Genomic DNA, 26,064 nt, shown 5'->3' on the forward strand with positions numbered 1-26,064 from the left:
ATTTGTAAAACTATTTATGGTCCTTGGTTAGTAATTCACGGGCATGAACGTTGCAGCAATCAATAAATTTGATTCAAATCTCAATAGGTGTTTGAAGCCCCAGCACACGAGACCCTCAAAATGCCTCTTGTCCTTTCTCTTCTCCAAATTCACCTTTGAAAAGACAATCCCAGTATCTCATACAACCCAGTCTCAGGGACAAACAGGGAGCAGCCAGTCCTGGTGGAATGAATCCATCACCTAGTCTGACCAGTGAACTCTCCCCATCACCATGCCTGGAGCTGGGATTTGCGTTGTCCTGGCATGAGTTAACTTGGGGTCCAATTTCAGGGCAGAACTGATGTGCCCAGGAGAAGCTGGAGAGCAAAGAACGTTTCCCTTTATGGTACCTTCAGGTTGGGGGATTGCAAGGCTAGAACCTCCCATTCCTTCTCCGGAAGCTTCCGTGACTCAGGGATGTCCGCTTCAAATCCTCTCTGCTCTCCCCTCCACCCCCCGGCCCACTCCCTACCAATTCTACTTCCAATCTGAGCCATCCCTGGTTCTTGTTTATCAGATGGAGCTAGTTGTTCCATTCTCCTGGGTTAGAAAAAAAATAATCCAGGATGATTTCGGAAGCGCTTCAGTCCATGTGCGTGGTCAGAAATGGAAGTTTCTTGCTGTGGTGACCTCAGTTTGGGTCTGTCTTTAGCAATCTGAGTCAGGCATCCACAGGCAGTCTGGTGTGCCAGCAAGATGCCCAACTCAAACCTTTGCTCTGATGTGGAAGGCACACACTGGGGAAGGAACTAACTTGATTTTCTGGGTCACTGAGAAATCCCCCCAGTAACTGGAAACACCACCGGAATTCTTCCATTTCTAGGGAGAGACTCTTCTCATTTTTTTCACCTTGGGCCATGGTTTTTCACCCTTGTTGTGCACAAAAAGCAAAGGGGTGAAGGCCAAGTTTCAAGAAAACACATCCCTCCATGCATATGAGAACGCAGAGCCCTTCTCAATATGTTCCGTTGACTGGTTAGTCCACACCTAGTAGCATTAGCAGCTAATCAAATTCATTCCACTCACGGCAGCTTGCTGGTTATCCAATCCAAATATTATAGATTCACTTCTCAGTTTGGGAAGCTTTATAATATTAAAAAAAAAATCCATATTGGCAGCATCCAGTAAAAAAAGATCAATATATTACTGTTGTTTTTTTTTTTTTTACAAAATTCAAAAGGTCAAAATATATCACAAATAATATGTACATGCTTCATGCTCGATGTTTGTGAATCACTGGAAAAAAACAAAAAAGACAAACAATGGGTGATGTCAGTACGAAAATAATCTCATGAGGATGCGGAGACACTCAGATGGGGTAATACAGACACATGAAAACATTTCTTTTTTTAAAAAATGAACAAAGGAAACACCTGAACAGATTTGTCAAGGAGAGAGGCCCTGAAGGATTGTACGTCAAATAGTCTTGGAAGCACTCTGGCCTGATTTCTGTACGTTTTGACTTTAGGAACTCTGCTATTTAAGCCCTTACTCATTTATATATCCATCTTTCCATTTTCTTTTTCCTCCTCTCTGTTAATTATTTTAAGTCTACCTCTCCTACTAGGCAGCGATCATATCTACTAACTCTACTGTACTCTTTCAAGTGCTTAGTACAGTGCTCTGCATACAACCACCAGTAAAGTCCTTGAGGGCAGGGATTGTGTCTATGAATTCAATCACACTCTCCCAAACACAGTACAGTGCTCTGCACACGGTAAGTGTTCAATAGACCGAGAGCCCCTTTTGGTACAGGGAGTGTCCAGCCTATTTTATATCTCCTCCAGTGCTCAGAACAGTGTGTTGCACATGTAATGCGCTAAACAAATACCACAATTATTATAAATTCGATTGAGTGACTCAGTAGTGAAACAGTTGGAGTGGCTCAGAGCCGAATTTTTTACTTATTTATGGTATTTGTTAAGTGCTTACTATATGCCAGGCACTGTACTAAGCACTGGGGTAGATACACGCTAATTAGGTTGGACCAAGTCCCTGTCCCCAGCTTTTCCTTTACCGGCGACTTGGCCCAAGAGACAGACACTATGAAGAGCAAACGTGCAGATGCCAATTCAGTGCAGTGCCACCTCCAACAGTACCTTATGCAAGCATCCTGGGATGGGCAGTCCGTCTGCACCCTGCCAAAAGAAAGAGGTGACACCTTCAGTCCCATGGATCCTCAAGGTTTCTGCTAGGGCACGTGTTCAACAGCGTCAGACAGAGCTTCCTGTTCCATTTCGACTTTCCCCACAAAGGACAAATTCATGCCACCACACACAAGTCGCTGTTGTTCCCCAAGGCGACATGGGTTAAAAACAACAAGGCCAAAACACGAGACCGCTGACAACCCTGGCGACTACAGAGAGTGGCCGCTACCATCGACATCTTATTTCCTCCAATCACTTGACAGGAACCACATTTGGAATGAGTCGTTCTCATTCTAGAGACATGGAGAGGCACCAGAGCAATCCGGAATTTTAGGCAGTTTGCTTTCCGTGGTCTCTAATCGGATGCGAATGCAGAGGTGGGGGGATGTTTTTGGAGAAATAGTATTTTCAGTCTTATTTATAAAGACCATTAGGAAATGGGAGCTCTTTGGATTCCACTTTCAGTGGTGTATTTTTTGGGGAGAGAGTGATGACCCATTGTTCTAAGAGGACAAGAAACAGAGACAGTACAAAGAGGGAGAAAGGAGAAAGGAGAGACAGAGAGAGAGGATAGAGAGGAAAGTCTTCTCTTTCCTCCTCCTATCTGTAAATTATTTCAGTGTCTGCCTCCAGGCTAGATTATAAACTTCTTGAGGGCAGGGACCACGTCTACTAACCTGTACTCCCCCAAGTACTCTGCACACAATAGATTGGGCAGGTATTCCCAAACTCTCCCTACTGTGCTCTGCACTACTGTTGATTGATTGAGATCAAGTGAACTTGCAAGGGTGCAAGAGATGGCAATAAAAATCACCTATTTGGGAACTGGTCAGGTGGAGAAACTGTTAATAGATTGAAGGAAGACGACATGACCAAAGATGAGCATTCGATTTCCAGAGAAGCAGCATGGTCTAGTAGAAAAAGCAGGGGCCTCGGAGTTAGAGGACCTGGGTTCTAATGCCTGCTCTGCCACTTGCCCACTGTGTGATCTTGGGCAAGTCACTTCACTTCTCTGTGCCTCACTTTCCTCCTCTGTAAATGGGAAGTCAATAGCTGTTCTCCCTCCCCTTAGACTATGAGCTTCCATATGGGACGGGAACTGTATCTGATCTGATTATCCTGGGTCCATCCGGGGCTTAGTGCAGTGTGAGGCACATAGTAAGTGCTTAGCACAACAAATGCCACCATCAACCGAGTCAGCTGGCAACAAATTTGGCTCTCTCAGATCATTCATCAGGACCCTCTGGGTCAGCTTCCTCTGACTCTGACTAGTCTTTGACCAGATGGCTCTGGCAATATTGTTCAAGCTCCTCAGATCCTGAGTGACACTGGGTGATTAACCCTCACTTTAATGAGCACAGTCACCTTAACCTTAACTGACCTCTGCTCTCATCACATATCCAGGTTCCTGGTGACCTAGGATTAAACTAAGTTGCCTTGGGACCCAATGTCTGAATGATGGGGAGCAAATTTTTGTACCCCCATATCAGGACTGCAGGCCATGAGGATCTTCTAATGGGGTCGGGGGCAATTTGGGCACCCCCAGGAGCACTCTGGAGAACAGTCCAACGGGGTCTCTCATCATCATCATCAACAATGGTATTTATTGAATGCTTATTGTGTGCAGAGTACTGTACTAAGTGCTTGGAAGAGTCAATCAATACAACAGAGTCGGTAGACACATTTGCTTCCCACAACCATCAGACTGAATTAGTCTCTGTCTGGTCAGATTGGGTAGAGTCAGCCTCTATTTTAGACTGTGTGGAGACACTCTCTGCCTCCAATCAGAGACTTTCTCTAATAGTGTGTACAGATATTGTGATTGACTGGTCCTTTGAACCCTCCCTCTCCTCCCTCTCTGAAGCAGAGGCAGATGGAGCTGATTACTGAATTTCCCTCCAGGCACCTTACTTATTGATTTATTTGATGGTAGGTCTGATTGATTCTTGGTCTTTTGGATGCACTAGCTGATTGGATATTTTGGATGCTAGAGCATACATCTGCCATTGATTTGGAATAGTGGCTTTTTTCCCCAACAGCACTAATCTTTAAAGCCTTTTCTCGACTAAACTTTCATTGGGGGATTCAAGGAATATTTCCTCAATTTACATTAATTTATGTTTCTCCAGCCACCATCAAAGGCCTTCATGCATTAATTACAATTATGACTGACATAAACACTTAAGTATATCAATCGATGGTATTGAGTGCTTACTGTGTGCAGACTGCTGTTCCAAGCACTTAAGACAGTATGATATAATAGAGTTGATAAATGTGATCCCTGCCATACATTTTAGATGGGGGATAGACATTAAAAAAATTACAGATCCATTGTATACAGACATACTGTAGATATGTGGTACTAATTTCTTGTCTCATAGGTTTTCAGTACTCCTAGATGCTTCACAGTTCACACGTAGAGAAGCAGTGTGGTCTAGTGGATAGAGTACAGGTCTGGGAGACAAAAGAACTTGGGTTTTAATCCCAGTTCTGCCACTTGCCTGCTGTGTGGCCTTGGGCAAGCCACCTAACTTTTCTGTGCCTCAGTTACCTTATCTGTAAAATAGGGATTAAGACTGGGAGCCTCATGTGGGATAGGGACTATGTCCACTCTGGTAAGCTTTCATCTACCCTAGTGCTTAGTACAGTGCCTGACACATAGTAAGTGCTTAACAAATACCACAAAAATCATCTACCAACTGCATCATTCTCTTCCAATTCTTAGTCCAGTGTTTTGCACACATTAAGTGCTCGATAAACAGCACTGATTGATTGTAGAGTGCAGAATTGGTAAGGGGTAAAGTCTGACTTCTTTCCTTGCTCTCTTCTTTCATTCACTCTCGTTACTTGCTCTCCCTCTCCTCATTGATTTATGGCTGGATCCACATAGAATCCTTAGCCCTGCCCCAGTCCCCCAGAACCATTCAGGAATTCCTGAGGCTAAGGGATCCTCCAGGAGCCTGAAAGAGTTCATCTGGTTCCCTAAATCTTTTCATGACAGGAGGCTGTCTTAGGCACTGAAACAACTCGGTTGATAGCTCCAGTAAAGTTAAGAGCTGACCAGTTGCACATTACGGTAAAAACTTTGTTTTTTGGCATGTTTGGGGAATGGGAGAAGCGGTGTGGCTGAGTGGAAAGAGCCCAGGCCTGGGAGTCAGAGGCCCTGGATTCTAATCCCAGCCCAGCCCAGCCACTTGGTGGCTGTATAACCTTTGGAAAGTCACTTCACTTCTCTGGGCCTCAGTTACCTCTTTTGTGAAATGGGGATTGTGGCTGTGAGGCCTATGATTATCTGGTATCTAGCCCAGCTCTTAGTACAGTGTCTTGCGCATAGTAAGTGCTTAACAAATACCATAAAAAAAATGGATGGTGCCACTGAATCCAAAATGGCAGTTATCTAAGTATCAAGGTTGACAGTAATGGAGGCCAATCAAAATGTCTAAATATGGGGGTTGGAGTATCTAAAGTATGGGCTAGTAGAGTTTTCTGATTGGTCCTTAGCTCCTGAGCACTTAGATTCTCATCCTACCTCTTCTCCCCTCAGCACTTGAACTTATCTTTAAACTTGGCCGTCTGCCCTCTCTCCCCCCTCACCGCCCCTGTAATTGATTTTACTGTCTGTCCCATTAGATTTTAAGCTCCTTGAAGGCAGGGATAGTCTCTACTAAGTCTGTATGCAATACTTGATTCAGTAAATACCAACTGATTGATTGGGGACGGGGAAAATTTTGGATAAACGATTTCAAGGTAGATTAAAAGTCACATGTTGGTATAAATAGAAGTTTTTTGGAAAAGTTTGGCTATGACTCTGGGGAGATACCTTCAGTAGTAGTGAATGCTGGATCCATGTCAAACTGTGGGCTATGTGACTACTCAGATCTGTTTAGTTCTGGGAAAGGACAAATATACTGGCAGTCTGAAGGTAAACCCAGAGCTGTCCATCTGAGGGAATGAACACTTCCGTCGGGAGAAGGTACTGAGGCGACAGACACAGGCATGCAGGAACTCCATGCATGGCAGGCGGAGAAAGGTGGACAGTTACTATACCAAAGAGCAAGGCCTGTGGGCCCCATCCAAGCCTGGCTGCCCTGGCTCCCCTTTGAGGTCTTTGATATTACTCTTTCCCTGTTTTAAAAACAACGGTTTTTTCATAAGGACAGAAGACCCGGAAAAGAGATGCTACATCGGACACCACGATGACGGAAAGAAAAAGGATTCCCGACACTCTTTCCCCGCTATCTAGGAGCTCGGGAACCCCAGAAGAAGTGACAGAGTTGCGAGGCTTTGCTGCTGCTGTGAATTCCCCTCCTTCAGCGAACGAGAGGCAGCAGATATTCGATGTTCAGAAACCAGGAATGCCCAGCTTCGTGTTCCAGGGCAGGGTCCCCGAGGGGTTGAAGGGGGGGACCCTAGAAGCCCAGAGGGACCACAGTCTGGGAGGGGAAACCCAGAAGGAGCCTGAAAGGAGGGAGGTCTCAGGCTAAGGAAGCTCTTCCCTTCTCTCGTTTTAAACCACCTTCCCTGCCGCCGGCTCCGTGAGACTTTTTCTGGGTTTACCTGCATGTCTGAATCACGTTTTTTGTCCGTGAACCAGTGCAAAGGTCATTGGCTCATGCCAGTGTGATGGGGCTGAGTTTCCTCACAGAACGAGAATGGGGTTCAGATGAATTAGAATCATTGTAAAAGGTGAAGCATGGGACCATGTCTACCCTGATTATCTTGTATCTACCCCAGTGCTTAGTACAGTGGCTGGCACGTAGTAAGTGCTTAACAAATCCCATAAAAGAAAACCAAAAGCTGTCAGCTCCATACACTAACATGGATGAGGTAAGACTCTTGACCTGTCCATATGTAAGGTCAGAGAAGCAGCATAACCTAGTGGCAAGAACATGGGCTTGGGAGTCAGAAGGACCTGGACTCTAATCCCAACTCCATCATATGTCTGCTGTGTGATCTTGGGCAAGTGACTTCACTTCTCTGTGCCTCAGTTACCTCATCTGTAAAGTGGGGATTAAGACTGTGAGCCCCATGTGAGACAGGGACTATGTCCAACCTGATTATTTTGTATCTACTCCAGTGCTTAGAACCGTGCTTCGCACAAAGTAAGTGCTTAACAAATAGCATAATAATCGTAATAATTAATTAATGAATAACCCCAAGCGACAAATGGGACGCCCAGAAGGGCCTGGGAAAAGGCCAGAGTCAACTCTCAGATGGGGGACAACCAGACCTCACGAAAGTCTGTGTCTCTGTTTCCTCATCTGTAAAATGGGGATGAAATACCTGTCCTGCCTCACCAAGGTTGTGATTCCCACCTGATTATGCTGTATCAACGCCAGTGCTTAGTACAGTCCTTGGCACTTAAATACCATAATAATAATAGCAATTTAAATAATGATTAATATTATTATTATTAGTGGAAAAAGCCTGAGCCTGGGAGTCAGGAGACCCAGGTTTTAATCCCGGCTCCACCTCTCGTCAGATCTGTGACCTCGGACAAGTCACGTAACTTCTCTGGGCTTCACTTTTCTCATCTGTAAAATGGAGACAAAATACCCATTCTCCCCTCCAAGACCATGAGCCCCATGTGGTTAGGAACCATGTGTCTGATCTGATTGTCTTGTACCTACCTTGGCGCCTACCACAGTGCTTGTCATCTAGTAGGTACTTACTAAATTCTGTCATCCTAATTAATGTGCAAACCTCTGAACAATATACAGATAGCTCAAGAGTCATGAGTCAGGGTTCCTAGAGCTAATCATCTCCATTTTCCCACCACCGCTGTACCAAGCTGGGAGGGCAGGGGGTGCCGGGGGAATAAAGGATTGATCATTGGGATTGCAACCCACCTGCTCAGTACTGAACCCCATCGGGATGGACACATTACAAACTCTCTGCTAAACGGAAACAAAACATACCACTGGACAGGGCTGATCCAAACCAGGTGGCCCTGGCTCTCCTTTCTGTCCTTTTGCTCCTTTTCTGCCTGGAATTCCTCTTTCCCCCTGCAGACATAAGACATACTGGTTTACAAATGGTTTCCGGGAGCTGGAGAAGGCACAGGACAGCTCAGTTGCACCTTAAGAGAGAAGTTCCAGGATACTGTCATTACGTCATCACTCCAAACCTCCCCAAGAGACACTGTACTGAATCTACTGACCTTCTCTCCTCGCTCGCTTTTGTCTCCTTTTTCTCCTCGGGGGCCGGGGAAACCCTACCGTGATGATTTAAGATAAAACAGAGGTATGTTATGTGGGCGACGTAGTTCCAACTTCAATGTTGGATCAAGCAGCGTGTCCTAGAGAAGCAGTGTGGCCTAGTGGATATAGCATGGGCCTGGGAATCAGAAGGACCTAGGTTCTAATCCTGGTTCTGCCAATGCTCTGCTGTGTGACCTTGGGCAAGTCACTTCACTTCTCTGGGCCTCATTTGCAAAATGGGGATTAAGATTGTGAGCCACATGTGGGATGTGGACCGTGTCCAACTTGATTAACTTGTACCTACCCTAGTGCCTGGCACATAGTGAGCCCTTAACAGATACTATTATTAAGACTGTGGGACAGGACTGAGTCCAACCTGATGATCTTACATCTTCCTTTCTTTCAGTAATTAATTCAGTATCTGACTACCCAGTTAGATTGTAAACTCCTTGACAACAGGGATCAAATATGCCCTTAAGTACTCACACACCCCTGTAGCAATTATGTTCCTATCTCATATACTCTGTTTCTTGCTCCAGTCGGTAATTACTCTGGCTCTTGCCCTCCTACCTTACCTTACCGATCTCCTACCAAAAACCAACCCACACATTTGGCTCCTCTAAAGCCGACTTACTTACTGTACCTTGATCCCATTTATCTCGCTGTCAACTGCTTGCCCTCTTTTCCCCTTCCCCTTCTAATCTGTCAGATCACCACTCTCCTCATCTTCAAGCCCTTATTAAAATTACGACTCCTCCAATAGGCCTTCCCTGACTAAGCTCTCATTTCCCTTACTCCCTCTCCCTTCTGTGTCACTTATATCTGTACCCTTTAAGCACTTAATATTCACCTTGCCCTCAGCCCTCCAGCACGTATGTACATATCCTTCTACTCTGCCATTTCCCCATCTATAATTTATTTTAATGCCTGTCTTCCCCTCTAGATTGCAAGCTCCTTCTGGGCAGGGATCGTGCCTACCAACTCTATTGTGCTGTACTCTCCCAAGTGCTTAGGACACTCATCTACATGCAGTAAGTGCTAAATAAATACCACTGATGGACTGATTTTGTCTCTCCTGCCAGACTGCAACCTTCTTGAGGGGAGGAATCATTTGGCTCTACAAAGGAAGTGTGTCTTAATGGGTGGGTAGTTTATTAGATTCACACACTTGTGCACCCATCATATCTACTGTAAGCCCGTCAAACGGCAGGGACTGTCTCTATCTGTTGCCGACTTGTTCATCCCAAGCGCTTAGTACAGTGCTCTGCACATAGTAAGCGCTCAATAAATACTATTGAATGAATGAATGAATACTACCTTTATTATACTCTCCCAAGTGCTTAATACAGTGCTCTGAATACAGTAGGGCTCAATACATGTCCTTAATTGATCAAGCCTGCTAACTCCATGGTGCTTTCCAAGTGCTCTGTGCAGCATTTTGCTCAGAGTAGGCTTTCAATCAATTCTTTTGATTGACTGATTGGTTCGTTGGGTCCGTTCTGCCTGCCAGGTTTGGAAAGACAATTAAGCGTTTGAGGTCCTTCTGAGTTCCTCTCATGCCCTTGCTGACCCAGAAAGAGCTCATAAGACTTAATAAATAATAATAATAGTCTTGGTTAAGCGCTTACTAAGTGCCAAGCAATGTACTAATCCCTGGAGTAAATATAAAATAATCAGGTCCAACATGGAGGGGAGGTCAGAGTTTATGTAGGAGGGACAATAGGTATTGAACTGAGACACAGAGAAGTGATGTGACTTGCCCAAGGTCACCCAGCAGATCCGTGGCTAAGCCAGGACTAGAACCCAGGTCCTCTGATCCCTGGCCCAGGCTCCTTCCATTAGGTCATGTTTCTTCTCATTTAGAATGTGCTGCTCTTTACGGTTCCACAAGCTCTCCCTGGTGTACCGTGCAGAGCAATTGGTCTCCCGGAGATGGGAAACATTTGGGAAACTGCACGTCAGGACGGTTCCACATATGGCCATCGAAGAAGTCAAAACTCAAATCGGGGGTGGCGGGGAGAGGGTGTAATGAGAAACTTACATCTAATCCTGGTTCTCCTGGTTTTCCCTGGGGAGAGACAGAGAGAAACCAGATTTATTGAGGTGCTTAGGTGACGAAGGAGACAATGTCAGTATTTTCCATCCTGCTTATTCAGCATTGGTGCTGAGGTACAATAGACTGGGTGGCTCATTTAAAGCAGGTCTGTTATAATGCAAGACTCCTTTAAACAGGGCTGCTTTGAAATTAGCCATCTGATAGATGCTAGAGTTGATCAAACCAAAAATAACTAGAGCGGGGAACAAGAGGACAGATTAGACCATACCGATTTTTCCTTTACTTCTCACTCCTTTTCTTCCTTTTTTGTTCATTAAAAATCCATGAAGCAATGTGTTCCAGAATGTGGAAAACACCTTTTTCTATAGGTGGGGAGGTGTGTCAGTTGAGGGGGAGTTGCAATTAATAACGTGGGCTTAAAGGGCTTAGAAATTCACTGGGATGAGTAATCTTAGTCTGGCCAGTCCAAAGGTGTGGCTCTTCGATTTCAGTTGAACACCTTCATTATTCTTTGGTGGCTCTCTGGCCCCTTCAGAAGATATAGTGGCCACGCTGCCTGGCCATATCGCAGAAACTCCCCTGGCCTCTGGTGGGGGGGGGTGGAGGCTCGCTCACCTCCCACGATCCTCAGCTCCAACTATCAGGGCAGGATGCGTCCCTGCCGAAAACTCCCAAGGGTGGGTGGAATTCTGAGCTGGGGAGGAGCAATGCCTAGAGACAGGCAGTTACTCATTAAAGAGGAGTTCAGGAATGTGGCCCAAATGGGAATTTCTCTGTGAGAGATCCAAGGTCTCTGAGTTTAGGGACACTGAAAATCAGATGATCAAAAGGATCACATCCCAGAGGGCTCTGGGACAACCTGGTAAGTCAAGGCCCCACAAATGTTCTTTGGCCCAGGAAGGGCCCAGAGGTCCATGTAGCTGGGCTTGAAGCTAATTCAGTTTTGTGTTTCGATCAGCATCTCAGAAAAATTCTGGTTCCACCAATGGATCAATCAGCTGGTCTCCGGGGAATTTTACCTTTTCTCCTTTGGTACCTGGCAGCCCAATAAGTCCCGGAGGCCCAGCTGGTCCCTAGGCAGAAAAATGGCTCCGTCAGGAGAGGCCTGGGAAAGTGGGGTTTAGCGGCTCGGAAAACCCATATAAAGTTCAAAGTACTCACCGGCAGGCCGATGAAACCTTTTCCTCCTCTCTCTCCACTTTCCCCTTTCTCTCCCTTTGCACCGTCCAGCCCCTGTATGAAAAGACAGTCAGTCCTTCTGCCAACTCTAGCTCTTTTACTCTCATTTACACCCTCCTCGGCACTCATACATAGCGCTGAGCAAGGTCTGATGCTAGCTGTCACCGGGCAATTAGACAAGGGCCTTCTGGGAAATTCATTCTTCCCCTTCATATGGATCCTTTCCAGGGGGCTAGAGGCCATGCAGAGGAGAAAATTCTGAGCTACCTCTGGAGAAAATCTGACCTGTATGATCTAAATGAAATCCTTTCAATCTGGTTTTGTGATAGGGAGGACTGGTTTTTATTCAAAGAGGTGGTCTCCTGTCTGAATAGATTATTTGGGGCCTACTTGTAACAAAATGCTTAGCACCAAGGTTAGGAGAACCAGGGGAAATGGTGCATGTATCCTGGAGCTAACACTTAAACACTTAGCAGTCAGGACCTGGTACTACTGTGTGAAAGAAATCCTCTTTCTAACCTCTAAACCAGCTTCCCAAATATGGTCCAAAGCAAGTAGTAGTAGTTGTTGTAATAGTATATTAAGTGCTTATTGTGTGCAGAGTTGTGTACTAAGTGTTGGGAAAGAGTGCATAGATGAGAATTAGAGTGGGAAGTAGCAGTAGATATTGATTTCATTCACTTTCCAGGCTGGGTATTGCCTAGGGGGAGGAAGGCTGTCAAAAACAATATATTGGGCTACTAAGTTTGGTCCTTATTTGCAAGGCTGTTTTAAACAGTCCTTTGCATCGAAAGTCTGAGGGTCTGTTGTGATCTTGGCCTCAAAATATCAACTCACCTTGGGACCCTGGATCCCTTGGAGACCCTGCAATTGAAATAAGATGACAGGATATTTGAAGGGCAACATTTCAAGTAAAATCCAAATCTTCAAGAGTCTTTGTCTTTGATGTCATTTTCTTGGTGGCGATATCTTGGCTCTTTGATTTAGGTTACAGTAGACAAAAAACCCATGGGGGTGAGTGAGGCAGCACTGAGTTCAGTGATGTTCAGCCCAAATACTCTACACTCACTCATCTGCCTGCAGCATCCGGGACACTTGGTGTTGATTAGGTCTGGGGACCCCCGACCTGGCCCACCTCCTCACCCAGAACTGGTGGCTGGTGAGTCCACCAACTGTAAATCAGTCAACTGTATTTACTGACCACTTACTGTGCACACAGCACTGTACTAAGCACTTGGGAGAGGACAATAAAATAATAGACACATTCCCTGCCCACAATGAGCTTACAGTCGAGAGGGGGAAGAAATCACCTGTGAGCAATCACCTGTAAAGGTGGAAAGGAAGGGAAAACCTGGCAGAGAGAATAGAAATCAGGCCAAGAAGACTAAAATTGGGGAGATAAATGAAGGCAGCTGGAAAGGGCAGAAACTAGGTAGAGAGACCTGGAACCAAGCAGAATGGACTAAAAACAGGTGGAAGGGAATGAAGCCAGGCCGAGAGGGCTGAAATCAAGTAGACAGGACTTCAATCAGTTGGAGGAGACTGAAACTGGGTAGAGATGGCTGAAGCCAGGCAGACAGGACTGAAACCAGGAAGAGATGGCTGGAGCCAAAGAGACAGGACTGAATGCAGGTGGAGAGGAATGAAGCTAAGAGGAGAAGAATGAAGCCATGCTGAGACTAATGAAACCAGGCTGAGAGGACTGAAACCAGGTGGAAAGGAATGAAGCCAGGCATACAGGCATACAGGACTGAAACTGAAAGGACATCAGGTCAAAGAAGCCAGAGAAAGCACTTCCCTTCTCTCTCTCTTAAGTTCCTGCCAATTTTAACCACTAAAGTGTGGTAGCTAATCAAAGGAAGAGCTGACCCAAACATCTACCTACCATAGGGCCTGGGGGTCCAGGAAGTCCAGGGGGTCCTGGTTCAGGTATGATCTGTGCCTAGGGATGAAGAGAACAATTGTATGTCATTCTATAATAAAATGTCATTGCAGTTTGGCTGTGGAACAAACTGAAACTGTGAAATGATGACAAAAGGAAGACCATGTTCATACACAACATCATCACTTTCCATTGAAAAGAAAGCTTAGATAATCCATTCCAGTCACCAAAGACAACATCCCTTCAGCCAGTCTGGGTTCACATGGAGAAAGGGACTAGGTTCATGATTCAGAGCTACATAGCTTCCTTGGAAACACTTTTTGGAACAATCTCCTAAGTCCAAATTCTGAACACCAAAAATTGCCACACAAATGTGGGGATAAGAAATCCCTGCCCTTCAGAATGAACCTGCAACCTTCAAGACTCATGAAAATTAGAAAAAAAATTAAATGCCCTCTCTTAGGATGTGATAAAAGGATAGTGAGCATCTAGAGAAGTGATCTTGGATTTAATTTAAGCTGTTTATACATCTGGAGGAATGCTTGGTAAAAAATTGAAACCTGCAGATAATCCACATTCAGTTGAGTGCCTGGGAAGGTACAATAAAATAAGTGGACACGATTCCTTCCTAGGAATGAAGTTTACAGTTTAGCTGGGGATGCAGTCACTAAAATAAATTAATAATAATAATAATAATAATGTTGGTATTTGTTAAGCGCTATGTGCCGAGCACTGTTCTAAGCACTGGGGTAGACATAGGGGAATCAGGCTGTCCCACGTGGGGCTCACAGTCTTAATCCCCATTTTACAGATGAGGGAACTGAGGCACAGAGAAGTTAAGTGACTTGCCCACAGTCACACAGCCGACAAGTGGCAGAGCTGGGATTCGAACACATGAGCCCTGACTCCAAACCCCGTGCTCTTTCCACTGAGCCACGCTGCTTCTCCATTACAATAGGAAGGAATAATAGAGCATAAATAAATCAATTAATGGTATTTACTGAGCACTTACTGAGTGCAGAGTAGTGTACTAAGTCCTGGGAAAGGATGAGAGAGTTAGAAGATCCTACCTCTGCCCTCAAAAAGCAAAAAATCCACTGACTCTCTACAGAGCACTGCACTACAGTGCTTGGAATAGTACAATAGAGTTAGTAGATATGCTACCTGCTCTAGAGAAGTTTACATGTTCCTTGATTTCACTGTTCCATTCCAGAAAACACTGCAGGGGGAGGGTGAAAAAAATAGGTTAAAACCTCTGGGACAGGTAGGTGAGGTGGGTGGGTAGTTTAAAATTACCCTCGTCCTCTCCCTCTCATTAAAGCCATGGCCTTATTGGTCTAAGAGAAAACCCACCACTGTCCACAGGAAGCCATTCAATACCATTGTTCTACCAATGCTAGTATCATCTAGGTTAGCTTTGCCACGATGATGGCTTCTCTTGCCACGTTTCACGAGAAGATAAAAGAAAGGTGCATCAACCCCAAGATACAAACTCTACAGCTCAATAAAGAAAACTTGTGCTGTCATGAGTGACAATTAGTTGGCTTTGGGTACAGCGGTAATGGGAATAGTTTGGCATGTTGCTCTCGGAATCCTTACCAGACTCTCCTGGAGACTGGAAGCCCCAGATTCTCCTTTTTCTCCTTTTGGTCCATCGATTCCCTGTGTGGCAAAAACACAACCCAAAAGTGATTATTTGGTCCTTTTCACTTAAGCAACTAAAAGTAATGTGATGATGATGAAGATGATAACAAAACAACAATAATAATAACTGTGGTGCTTGTTAAGCGCGTATTATGTGCCAAACAGTGAACTAACTGTTGGGTTAGATACAAGATAATCAGGTCGGACACAGTCCCTGCCACATATGGGGCTCATGGTCTAAGTGCAAATAAAATTAAAAGGCATCAAGGAATTACATAAATGAAGCATTGAATCGCCACTTCATAAAAGACCTGATTTTGTTTTTTGGGGTGAGAAAGACTATCAAAGGAGCTGTCTATGTCTGATGACCTCTATGTAGAATGCGAACAGGTGTCAACCTGTGCAAACAGCTGGTTTTTTTTTTCCAACAAACTTTTTGAGGTGTTTCACAGACATAGACAGTCAGGGATGTGAAGAAGTGAAGCAACTTGCTGAAGGTCACACAGGAGACAAGTGGCGGAGCTGGGATTAGAACCCAGATCCTCCTGACTCCCAGGCCTGTGCTCTATCCACTAGGCCACGCTGCTTCTGAAAGCAAGATTCGTGCCTGCACCTTGCCACCTGCTGCCCCCCTGCCTGCCTACTTGCTAACTGCACCCAGTGACCCAATGAGTGCACAGCTGGTAGACGAGAGAAAGCGAGTAGACTGCCTTTAAACCGTGCCGGTGCTCAGTCCTGAAGCTTATCTGTTGTTTACAATGGAAGACTCCATCATCATCATCATTGTCGTCGTCATCGTCAACAACAACAATCTTTACCATTTCGATTAGGCTTTAACTTTCACAGGAGGATTACGGGAAAATCTGAAAGGGGCCTACGTACCGGAGGACCGGATAGGCCCATCTCTCCGATTTCTCCTTTCTGTCCCATCAATCCAGGGCTGCCCTGGTCACCCTTCGATCCTTTGGGACCCTGGAATGGATGGAAGAAATTCCCGTTAGTGCCGATGGTAGCCGTAAAAGGCTGTTCTTGCCCGCAGAGGAAACTAGACTGTCAGGTCCTTGTGGGCTGGGATCGTGTCTACCGAGTCATTTGGAATCGTACTCTCCCAAGCACTTAGTACAGTGCTCTGTTTGCAGTAAGTGCTCAATAAATTTCACTGACTGATTGAAACGATTTGAAATCCTTGTTTCGCTATGAAGTTTAAAATGCCTTTTGCTTTAGGAGGATCTCACAGTTCTGATGGTGTTTCTGAGATATGGATTCACTAGATGAATGTGTTTTATAGGAAGCTGGTGGTCATGGCAGGAGGCAGGTTAATCTGGGTTTTATGGCTGAGGAGAATCCATAAATAGGAGCTTCATTTTTCAAACATGATAATAATAATAATAATAGCATTTGTTAAATGCTTACTATGTGCCAAGCACTGTTCAAAGCCCTGGGGTAGATACAGGGTAATTAGGTTGTCCCACATGGGGCTCACAGTCTTAATACCTATATTACAGATGAGGTAACTGAGGCACAGAGAAGTTAAGTGACTTGCCCAAGGTCACAGGAGACAAGTGGTGGAGCAGGGATTAGAACCCATGTTCTCTGACTCCCAAGTCCATGCTCTTTTCACTAGACCACACTGCTTCTCAATTCTCACTGGGAGGACAAGGAAGTGGGAATTAGATCTTTCCCCAGTCCAACAGGTCCACACTCCACTACCACGTGTCACTCAGTGACTTCCACTGTATTCCCCCCACCACTTTGAGGATTCAGAGTGAAAGCTTCTTGGGGACAGGAAATGTTAAAGCCCTCCAAAATCACATCTCCTCCAAGTGGCCTTCCCTGACTAAGGCCTCATTTCCCCTGCTCCTTTCTGTGTCACCTATGCACTTAGGTCTGTAACCTTAAACACCTGATATTCGCCCCAAGCACAGTACTTATGGACTCCTCCATACTTCATTTTAATGTCTCTCTCCCCCTTTAGACTATAAGCTCATTGTGGGAAGGAAATGTGTCTACCAACTATACTGTATTGTACTCTCCCTAGTGCTTAGTACTGTGCTCTGCACACAGTAAGTGCTCAATAAATACCCCTGGTTGATTATTTCTAATATTTTAGTTGTAATTTCCTAAGCCTATAGTACAGTGCATTGCCCCCAGGTGGCATTCAATAGATATCATTGCTACTTGAGAAGCAGCGAGGCTCAGTGGAAAGAACACGGGCTTTGGAGTCAGAGGTCATGGGTTCGAATCCCTGCTCTGTCACTTCTCAGCTGTGTGACTGTGGGCAAGTCACTTAACTTCTCTGTGCCTCAGTTCCCTCATCTGTAAAAGGGGATTAAAACTGTGAGCCCCACGTGGGACAACCTGATCACCCTGTATCTCCCCCAGTGCTTAGAACAGTGCTCTGCATATAGTAAGCGCTTAACAAATACCAACATCATTATTATTATTACTTCTCACCCTCAATACCTACCTCTACCCACGCATTGCCCTCTCCTGTTCACTAGTGTTGAAGTAGCATCTTTGGGCATTTCTGTAGAAGCCTATTTCCTGGTTCATTGATAATCTCCTATGAAGGAATTCTTTAATTACTTAAGTACTAACTTTCACCCAGCTCCCAGCACTAATGTACATATTCTTATACTCTCCTATTTCCCCGATCTGTAATTTATTTCAATGTCTGTCTCTCCCTCTAGTCTGTAGCTCTTTCTGGGCAGGGGCTGGGCCAGTGCTCAGTAAATGCCATGCCACTGGTAGATTGGTTAGTTGACTGAAGTCACTTTGGGCCAATACAGATGAAAAGTCCTAACCTCCCTGGAGCAAATTAAATAAGACCGATGACTGCGATTTCAAATTCCTAATCAGAAAGGTCTTGCCTATGATTCAAGTCTGAGGAAGGAGATTTTATATTGCAGATGATTGACTGACCTTTTCTCCATCAACTCCAGGAGGACCAGGTAATCCAAGCTCACCCTAAAATGGGAAAAAACAGGAATGATATGCACAATAATAACAATCACAATAGCAAAAATAATAACAGTAATAATGACCAATCAGAGTCAGAAAACTGGTCTGAGGACAAATCTGTTCCTTTGGCTTTCTAGAGCAAGGCAGAAGACAAATTCACTTGTAACAGACTCTCTCAGACTCTTTCAGTTTGAAAGCTGAATTGGTGCCTATGGGTTCTATGGTATGGCCATCATCAGTACTCTGAAGGAGCCTTTCAAGAGTTTCTGGAAGGAATGTATGTAATAGTACCCTAAAGAGGGGGCGGGCAGAATCAGGGCACCATCTTCAATTTGCCCTCCCCTCTTGGTGACCCAGAGAGCAGAGTGGCATAGGTGCCCACTCTCTGGAGTGATGGCTCCCTTAGCTTACTTTCAGCCTTGCTCACTCCAGGTGTCTGAAAAGACCTCAGAGTCTATGAAGGACTGAAAAGTCTCAGGAGAGTGGCTTGTTGTTCTATTAATTAACAATAATTGACGTATTTGTGAAGCACTTAATAAAGTCCTTAATACTCACTAAGGACTGGGATAGATGCAAGATCATCAGGTCGGGGACAGTTCGTGTCCCCCATAGGGTTCACAGTTAAGGTAGGAAGGAGAACAGGTACTGAATCTCCATTTTACAGATGAGGAAACTGAGGCCTAGAGAATTCAAGTGACTTCCCCAAGGTCACCCAGCAGGTAAATGGTAGGGGTGGAATTAGAACCCAGGTCTTCTGACTTTCAGGGCTGTGCTCTTTCCCCCTGCCCACTTTGCTTCTTGATGTTCTCAGTTCTCTGAAGCCTGTCCCTTTCTACATCTTGTCTCTCTCACCACCAACCTCTTGCCCACGTCCTGCTACTGCCTGGAACACCCTCATTCACTCATTCATTCATTCATTCAATTGAATTTATTACGCGTTTATTGTGTGCACACCACTACACTATGCACTGGGGAAAGTACAATACAACAATAAACACTGACATTCCCTGACCACAATGAGCTTAATTCCATTTATAGGACAGTTGCTCCTAGCACCTAGTGTCAACTCTAAACCAAAACAAGGGTGGAATATTATTTTTCTAAAATATATAACACCCAGGTTGCTTGTTAAAATATTTAGTTCTCATTCAAATTTATTTTTAGAGTTTGTCTTCCCTTTAAACAAATTAGTACAGGAGCAATTTGAAGTTCCCACTTCATACCCGACAGACAATGACTCATCCCCCCTTCGAAGCATTACTGAAGGCCCATCTCCTCTAAGAGGCCTTTCCTGACTAAGCCCTCCTTTCTTCTTCTCCTCCCACTCCCTTCTGTGTTGCCTTGATTTGCTCCCTTTATTCTTCCCCTTCCAGTCTCAAAACACTTATGACCATATCTGTAATTTATTTATATTAATGTGTTTCCTTCTCTACACTATAAGCTCGTTGTGACAGTGAACGTGCTTGTTTATTGTTGTACTGTCCTCTCCCAAGCATTTAGTACAGTGTTCTGCATAAAGTAAGTGCAAAATAAATACGATTGACTAACTTCTAATCTAAAATCCCTGCTCCCTTTTCTCCCCCACAATGAAAAGCTGCCACCCCTGAAGGATGAAGTAGGGGGAAAAGAAAGTGCAGTCAAGATCTCCCAGCATTTCTAGGGCGATGGTGTGATAAATCATGGGTCAGAAGCAGCTTAGCTTAGTGGAAAACGGGTTTGGGAATCAGAGGACATGGGTTCTAATTCTGGTTCCGCCACTTGTCTGCTGTGTGATCTTGGGCCATCCACTTCACCCCTCTATGCCTCAGTTACTTCATCTGTAAAATGGAGATTAAGATTGTGAGCCCCAAGTGTGACAGTCTGATCACCTTGTATCTACCCCAGTGCTTAGAACACTGCATGGCACATAGTAAGCACTTAACAAATACCATCATCATTATTATTATTATAAGTCTTGGGAGAACCTAATGCAAGAATGTACTGGGTAGACTTCAGCCAGGGCATGAATGTTCAGGGATTCCTGTGAGCAAAGGAAGCTAGAGAGTGATGTAAATTAGCCTGACCAACTCACTCTGATTCTGGGGTTGATGTCTAGGGAAAAGAGTGGAGGCCTAGGAGTCAACAGGCCTAGGAGTCAGGAGGCCAGGGCTCCAGGGCAAGTTATTTAACCTCGCTAGGGCTCAATTTCTTTAGCTGTGAAACAGGAATATCAATATCTGATTGATATTGGGAGGATAAAATGGGATCCTCAGGGTGAAAGTGTGCTGGAAAAACACCACCACTGTACTACACAAATTCAGGGTTTTGTTATAATTGCATCTTTTCCCACAGTTGTCCGGATTCAGGGCTGTCCTTCTTTTAATAAATTGTATTTATTGGGTGCTTACTGTGTGCAGAGCACTGTACTAAGTGCTACAATATAACAATAAACAGACACTTTCCAACCCACAACAAGCTTACAGTCTAGAGTGGGGGAGACATAAATTAATATAAATAAATAAATTACAGATATATACATAAGTGGCAGGGCTGAGGAAGGGAAGAGCAAAGAGAGTAAGTCAGGGTGATGCAGTAAGTTAGTGGGAGGAAGGGGGGAGCTTAGTCTGGGAAGGACACTTGGAAGAGATGTGCCTTCGGTAAGGTTTTGAATGGGGGGAAAGTCACTGTCTGTTGGATTTGGGGAGGGAGGGTGTTCCAGGCCAGAGACAGGATGTGGGTGAGGGGTTGGCGGTGAGATAGGAGAGGTGGATGGTCATTTCAGAGACAGAGAATGGAATTGAACCAACCTTTGCTCCAGGGATTCCTTGAGGACCAGGTGGGCCAGGAGGACCCTGCAAATACCAAAGGTTAAGTTAATATCGATACTGAATCCAGTGGTTGTGAGACAAAACTCTAACCTTCTCTTTAATTACAGGTCTCCCTCTCCCCGGGAAAGCAGGCTAATACCTCTGCCCCACTTTAACCAGTGAGGGGTGAGGCAGTGCTGTGTTATTTGGCGCGCTCAGGGGAAAACGGAGGGTTAGAGGAAGAGCCAGGATGGAAACACACAGTTAGAGTTGCAACGAATGCCTCTGCTAATTGTGTTTTATTGTACTTTCCCAAGGGCTTAGTACAATGCTCTGCACATAAGAAGCGCTCAATAAATATGATTGATTGATTGGTGACCCCAAAGCATCACTCAAGGGATACTAACCTCCCGCCCCTATCCTGTGACAGATGGCTCTGGCTCAGCTGATGGAGATCTGAGTTAGAAAAAGGATTCTAAATGATCTGACTTGCCCTGGTTTGTCAGAGAGACCACTGGTAGCAAGTACCAAGTGGCCTCAGTCTGACTGGGGTACTCAAAGAACAACTCAACCCTTCATCCTGAGCTTGGGAAGGAGTGGGAAATCTATTTTTTAAATGGTATTTGTTAAGGGCATACTATGTGCTAGGCACTGTACTAAGCACTGGGGTGGATACAAGCAAGTCAGGTTGGACAAAGCTCACAGGGTCACAGTCTCAGCCCCCATTTTGCAGATGCGGCATATGAGGCACAGAGAAGTGAAGTGACTTGTCCAAGGTCATGCAGTAGATAAGCGGTGGAGCCGGGATTAGGACCCAGGTCCTTCCACTACGCCACATTGCTTCTCCAAGGACCAGAGTGTGTGTGTGTGTGTGTGTGTGTGTGTGTGTTGTGTGTGATGAGCACATTTAGGAAAGACAGACACGGACCAAAGTAGCTCTAGGAGATGATGGCTAGATAGTCATCATTTCCTGGGACCTTTTGTGCTTTTTAAATCTGCCAGTGTTTGGGAAAAAATACTAAATTTTACAGATAACGTGAGATTCCCAACAGGGCCATCTTAGGCAAAACAGCAGCTGTATAGATAGCAGCTGTATAGCTAGCAATTTTTCTTCTAGGATTTGTGTTCTTTCAGTGAAGGATTAGGAAAAGTATTATTCAAAGAAAATTCTGGGCAGAGTGATCCTGACCAGGAACGGAATTCTGGGCTCAAAGCAAAAAGCAGAAACTTCTTTAAGGGGCTGCCCAGTCAACTTTAGATGCAGTCAGTTCTACTCTGACCTGAGTTTTCATTACAAGAATGGGGATAGTCCATGATGGAAGAATTAAGAAATGCTCTTCCCTCAACACCAGTCTGTTCTGGTATAACAAAATTTATCAGCTGGGGTAGGAGAGTTGATGCCAGAAGGAATAGTTGAGTACAACAGTGTAACGCTGGTCAAACCTTATTGTGGCCAGGGGATGTGTCTGTTTGCTGTTATAGTATACTCTCCCAAGCGCTTGGAACAGTGCTCTGCACAACGTAAGCACTCAATAAATACGATAGACTGATGTGTGATGCTGCTATGCTTCCCAGCCTCTGCCTCAGCCAATCAATCAATGGTATTTGAGTGTTTACTGTGTGCAGAGCACTATACTAAATGCTTAGCCTGTATTCAACTTTACTGAAATGCACTGTGCAGACCTTTGTGTTTCTTTACACTTTTGCAATTCCACAGTATTAAAGAAATAATAATAATGATGTGGTGTTCGTTAAGCGCTTACTATGTGCCAAGCACTTTATTAAGTGCTAGGGTAGATACAAAATAACCATATTGGACACAGTCCCTGTCTCATATGGGGCTCCCACTCTAAGGAGTTGGGAGAGCAGGCATTTAATCCTCATTTCATAGGTAAGGAAACTGAGGCCTAGGGATGTTAAGTGACTTGTCCAAAATCACACAGCAGGTAAGTAGTGAAGCCAGGATTAGAACTCAGGTCTCCTGACTTCTCAGGCCTGTACTCTTTCCATCATGCCATATTGTCTCTGCTAGTCAAAAAGCACTGAGTGGCAAGGGTGTAAAGTATTCTTATATAGTTTAGGAATTTGAATTAAAAAAGGTCAGTCATGGTGGTATTCTTGAATCATTTACCTACTACTCAATCCATTAATCCCCATTGAGTCAATGTTGACTAAACCATAATTTTCCCATAACACAAAGTTCTTTAAGAGTGTGACTATCATGTTATAGCAGCAGTGACTGTAAAGAGCAATGAGATTTTGGGGAGAGAAGGTGGGAAGGGGAGATTCTCAGAGACTGTAGTGCTAGTTTTTGGTAAATTTCTCAAGGGTTTTCAAGCCTCCAAAAATCCACTTCTGAAGCCACATGCTCTTCTGTTGTCATTGCCTACCAAAACACACTGTGCAAACACTGGGGATCATTACCATCAATTTGTATTTCCCTTCAGCCTGTTGAGAAAAGATGAGGACATTATACAAACATATATAATAATAGCTATTATTATGGTATTTGTTAAGCACTTACTATTCACCAAGTACTGTAAATAAGCACTGGGGTAGATCAGGTGGGATTCAATCTCTGTCCTACATGGGTCTCACAGTCTAAGCAGGAGTAAGTAGGATTTAATTCCCATTTTACAGATGAGGAAGCAGGCCCAGAGAAGTGAAGTGACTTGTCCAAGGTCACACAGCAGACAGGTGGTGGAGCTGGGATTAGAACCCAGATCCTCTGACTCTCAGGCCCGTGCTCTTTCCATTCAGGCCATACTGCTTTCTATACTTGATCAAACACTCTCTCTCATCTAAGAGAAAATGAACAGCAGCCTCGTCCCTCCAATATCAAATTCGCATCCTGCTTGCTTTCCAGATCTCCCTTTCCTTCCCTACATAGAGAAACACAAACCTGTGCCCTCATAGGTGTTATCTGACCATTTTGCAGAGACAAAACAACTTTCCATTGACTTGGTCATCACAATAATGCTGTCACCCTGGACTTGGATTCATTCCTAACTCTTGCACTTTGCAGAGGTCAACTCCAAAGACCTAGCCCAGTTCTTTCTAACTTGGTTTAACTTGAAGCTTGGCTGAGCTCCAAGCTCTGATGGCTCCCACTGAAGAAAAGCTGTATGGAAACCCCTCAAATTTTGGGTCACGAGGATGTGTCCTCTTTGCCTTTTCCCACTGCACTAGAAAAGGCAGCGGAATCTGACGTTTCAGAACTTTTGTCTATTCTCTGCAACCGAATGGAATTCCAACGTCAAGACCATGAAGGGAAACTCTGGAGGGTTTTTGTGAAAATTACCTTCAGGTCATTCAAAATTTTCCCATCAAAGTCGATAACTATAGTGTCACCTTGCTCTCCTTTCACACCAGCTGGACCCTGGGGATGAGGAAAAAGAAAGCCAACATTTTACGTGGTCAATCAATCAGTCAATTTACTGAATGCTTGCTGTGTGTAGAAGACTGAACTAAGTGCTTGCAAGAGTCCAACAGAGTTGGTGGACACCATCCTTTGCCCTCAAGGGGCTTAGAATACTGAACTAAGTCCTAGGAAATATACAAAAGAGTTAGTAGACATAACCTCTGCCTTCAAGGATCTTACATTCTAGTACAGGAGACAGACACTAAAATAAATTACTGGTAGGGGTAGCAACAGAGTTGAAAGGTAGGAATATAAGTGCTGCCATGTGGGTGCTTAGTAAATACTATTGCTATTAAATACTATTACTACTACTACTTAGTACAGCTCAGGACAAATGCTGACAAACGCTCAATTCTGGTGACCAACTGGTCGTAGAGAACTAAGGAGACAAAAATAACAGCATACCCTCGCCCCAGTGGGTCCGTCTCCTCCTCTCTCACCAGGCTCCCCCTGTGAATAAACCATGCATTTATTATTCAGGTGATGTAATAATATCAACAACAACAATAATAACAATAGCATTTGTTAAGGGCTACTTGTGTGCCAAGATCCCTGCCCACAAAAGGCTTTCAGTCTACAGGTGGAGGCAGACATATTTACTTTCCGCTTAACCTAGACAAAGTGAGACATACTGACTAAGGGGCTTTTTGAAAATCCGCATCTCAGTATTCACTCGAGAGGACCAGTTGGCCAAGTTTCCCTGGAACGACCCAGAATGGGAATCTGGCCCTGAGTGTCAATGGTCTTTGCCGGGCCTTCGTTTCTTCAATTCACATGGTCAGATGTTTGGCAAGAGACGTCACCCCCTAAGTGACTCAGACCAACCTTTCCCTTCAGAAACCTAGTTTGGCCCTCACCTGCCATTAAGACTCAGCCCTTGCTGAAAGAGAGTGAGAATGTGGCTTAATGGTAACAGACAACAAAGACGCGGAACCCAAATCACCCTGGGAGGCCTTGAAATCCCCAAGGGCTGGGGTCACCTATATCTTCTCTCAGAACGACCCGTTTCGGTTCCCAGGATGACCCCAGGGAATACTGTTAAACTAATGGCAGTGAATGGACAGAAACCCTTTGTCTGAGGATCCTAACAACCTGACCATTTGCTGGTAATATGCAGGAAGAATAGAGGAAAAAGACCAATCCTCTCCTGTGGGTTTGTAATCTGGAAACTATTGCGCACGAGGGGCTGTAAACTAGCAAGTTGGGCCTGGGTTACCTTAGCTCCTGGCAATCCATCAACTCCATTCTCTCCCATGGGACCCACGCTTCCTGGCTCTCCCTGGAAATGAGAAAATAACAGTCGACCTGGTCAGAATCAATAAATCAATCAATCAGTGGGATTTATTGAACATTTCCTGTTATGCAGAGGACTAAGTGATTGGGAAAGTACAATATCACACAGTTGGTAGACGCAATCCCTGCCCACAAGCATCTTACGGTCTACAGGGGGATGACAGAGCTTTGGAGGCAGATAATCTCAACCCTGACCAGGCAGTACAGAGAGTGAGTTTTTCTGTGCAAAGTGTAGTTTGGAAATCTTGGGAATCCTTCCAGAGAGCAGAAGGTATGGGAGTTACCTCTGGGTTTGGAAGAGATTTCCTTGAAGGTAAAGAAATGTTATGTTTGAAAGGGAGCACATGAATGGGGGAGAGGAGTCTGCCTTCTTAGCTGGGCAAATCTAGGGGTGTTAAGATTCACTCACTCATGGTGCCCCACATTGATTGATATGGGCAATCTGTTTCAGGTGTG

General features: G+C 44.8%; 1 protein-coding gene across 3 annotated transcripts in view; it reads right to left on the minus strand.

Annotated features, from left to right (window-relative positions):
* Positions 1–587: 587 nt before the first annotated feature.
* Positions 588–26,064, minus strand: part of COL23A1 (collagen type XXIII alpha 1 chain) — a 236,615-nt gene continuing 211,138 nt past the window's right edge. For 2 of the 3 annotated variants that reach the window (XM_029052706.2, XM_029052707.2), the window contains exons 13-23: positions 25,532–25,594; positions 24,721–24,765; positions 24,196–24,273; positions 20,895–20,939; positions 18,070–18,114; positions 16,030–16,119; positions 15,103–15,165; positions 13,507–13,563; positions 12,459–12,485; positions 11,604–11,675; positions 11,390–11,515 (exon numbers count right to left, since the gene is read on the minus strand). In XM_029052706.2, the coding sequence (XP_028908539.1) occupies positions 11,405–11,515; positions 11,604–11,675; positions 12,459–12,485; positions 13,507–13,563; positions 15,103–15,165; positions 16,030–16,119; positions 18,070–18,114; positions 20,895–20,939; positions 24,196–24,273; positions 24,721–24,765; positions 25,532–25,594 (696 nt within the window). In that variant the 3' untranslated portion in view covers positions 11,390–11,404. Of the gene's footprint in view, positions 1,276–2,138; positions 2,178–8,104; positions 8,192–8,346; positions 8,401–10,427; positions 10,455–11,389; positions 11,516–11,603; positions 11,676–12,458; positions 12,486–13,506; positions 13,564–15,102; positions 15,166–16,029; positions 16,120–18,069; positions 18,115–20,894; positions 20,940–24,195; positions 24,274–24,720; positions 24,766–25,531; positions 25,595–26,064 lie in introns of those variants that run through there. The other variant, XM_029052708.2, reaches the window with a different exon arrangement.

This window comes from Ornithorhynchus anatinus, chromosome X2 (assembly GCF_004115215.2).
Source record: "Ornithorhynchus anatinus isolate Pmale09 chromosome X2, mOrnAna1.pri.v4, whole genome shotgun sequence".
NCBI classification, from domain to species: domain Eukaryota; kingdom Metazoa; phylum Chordata; class Mammalia; order Monotremata; family Ornithorhynchidae; genus Ornithorhynchus; species Ornithorhynchus anatinus.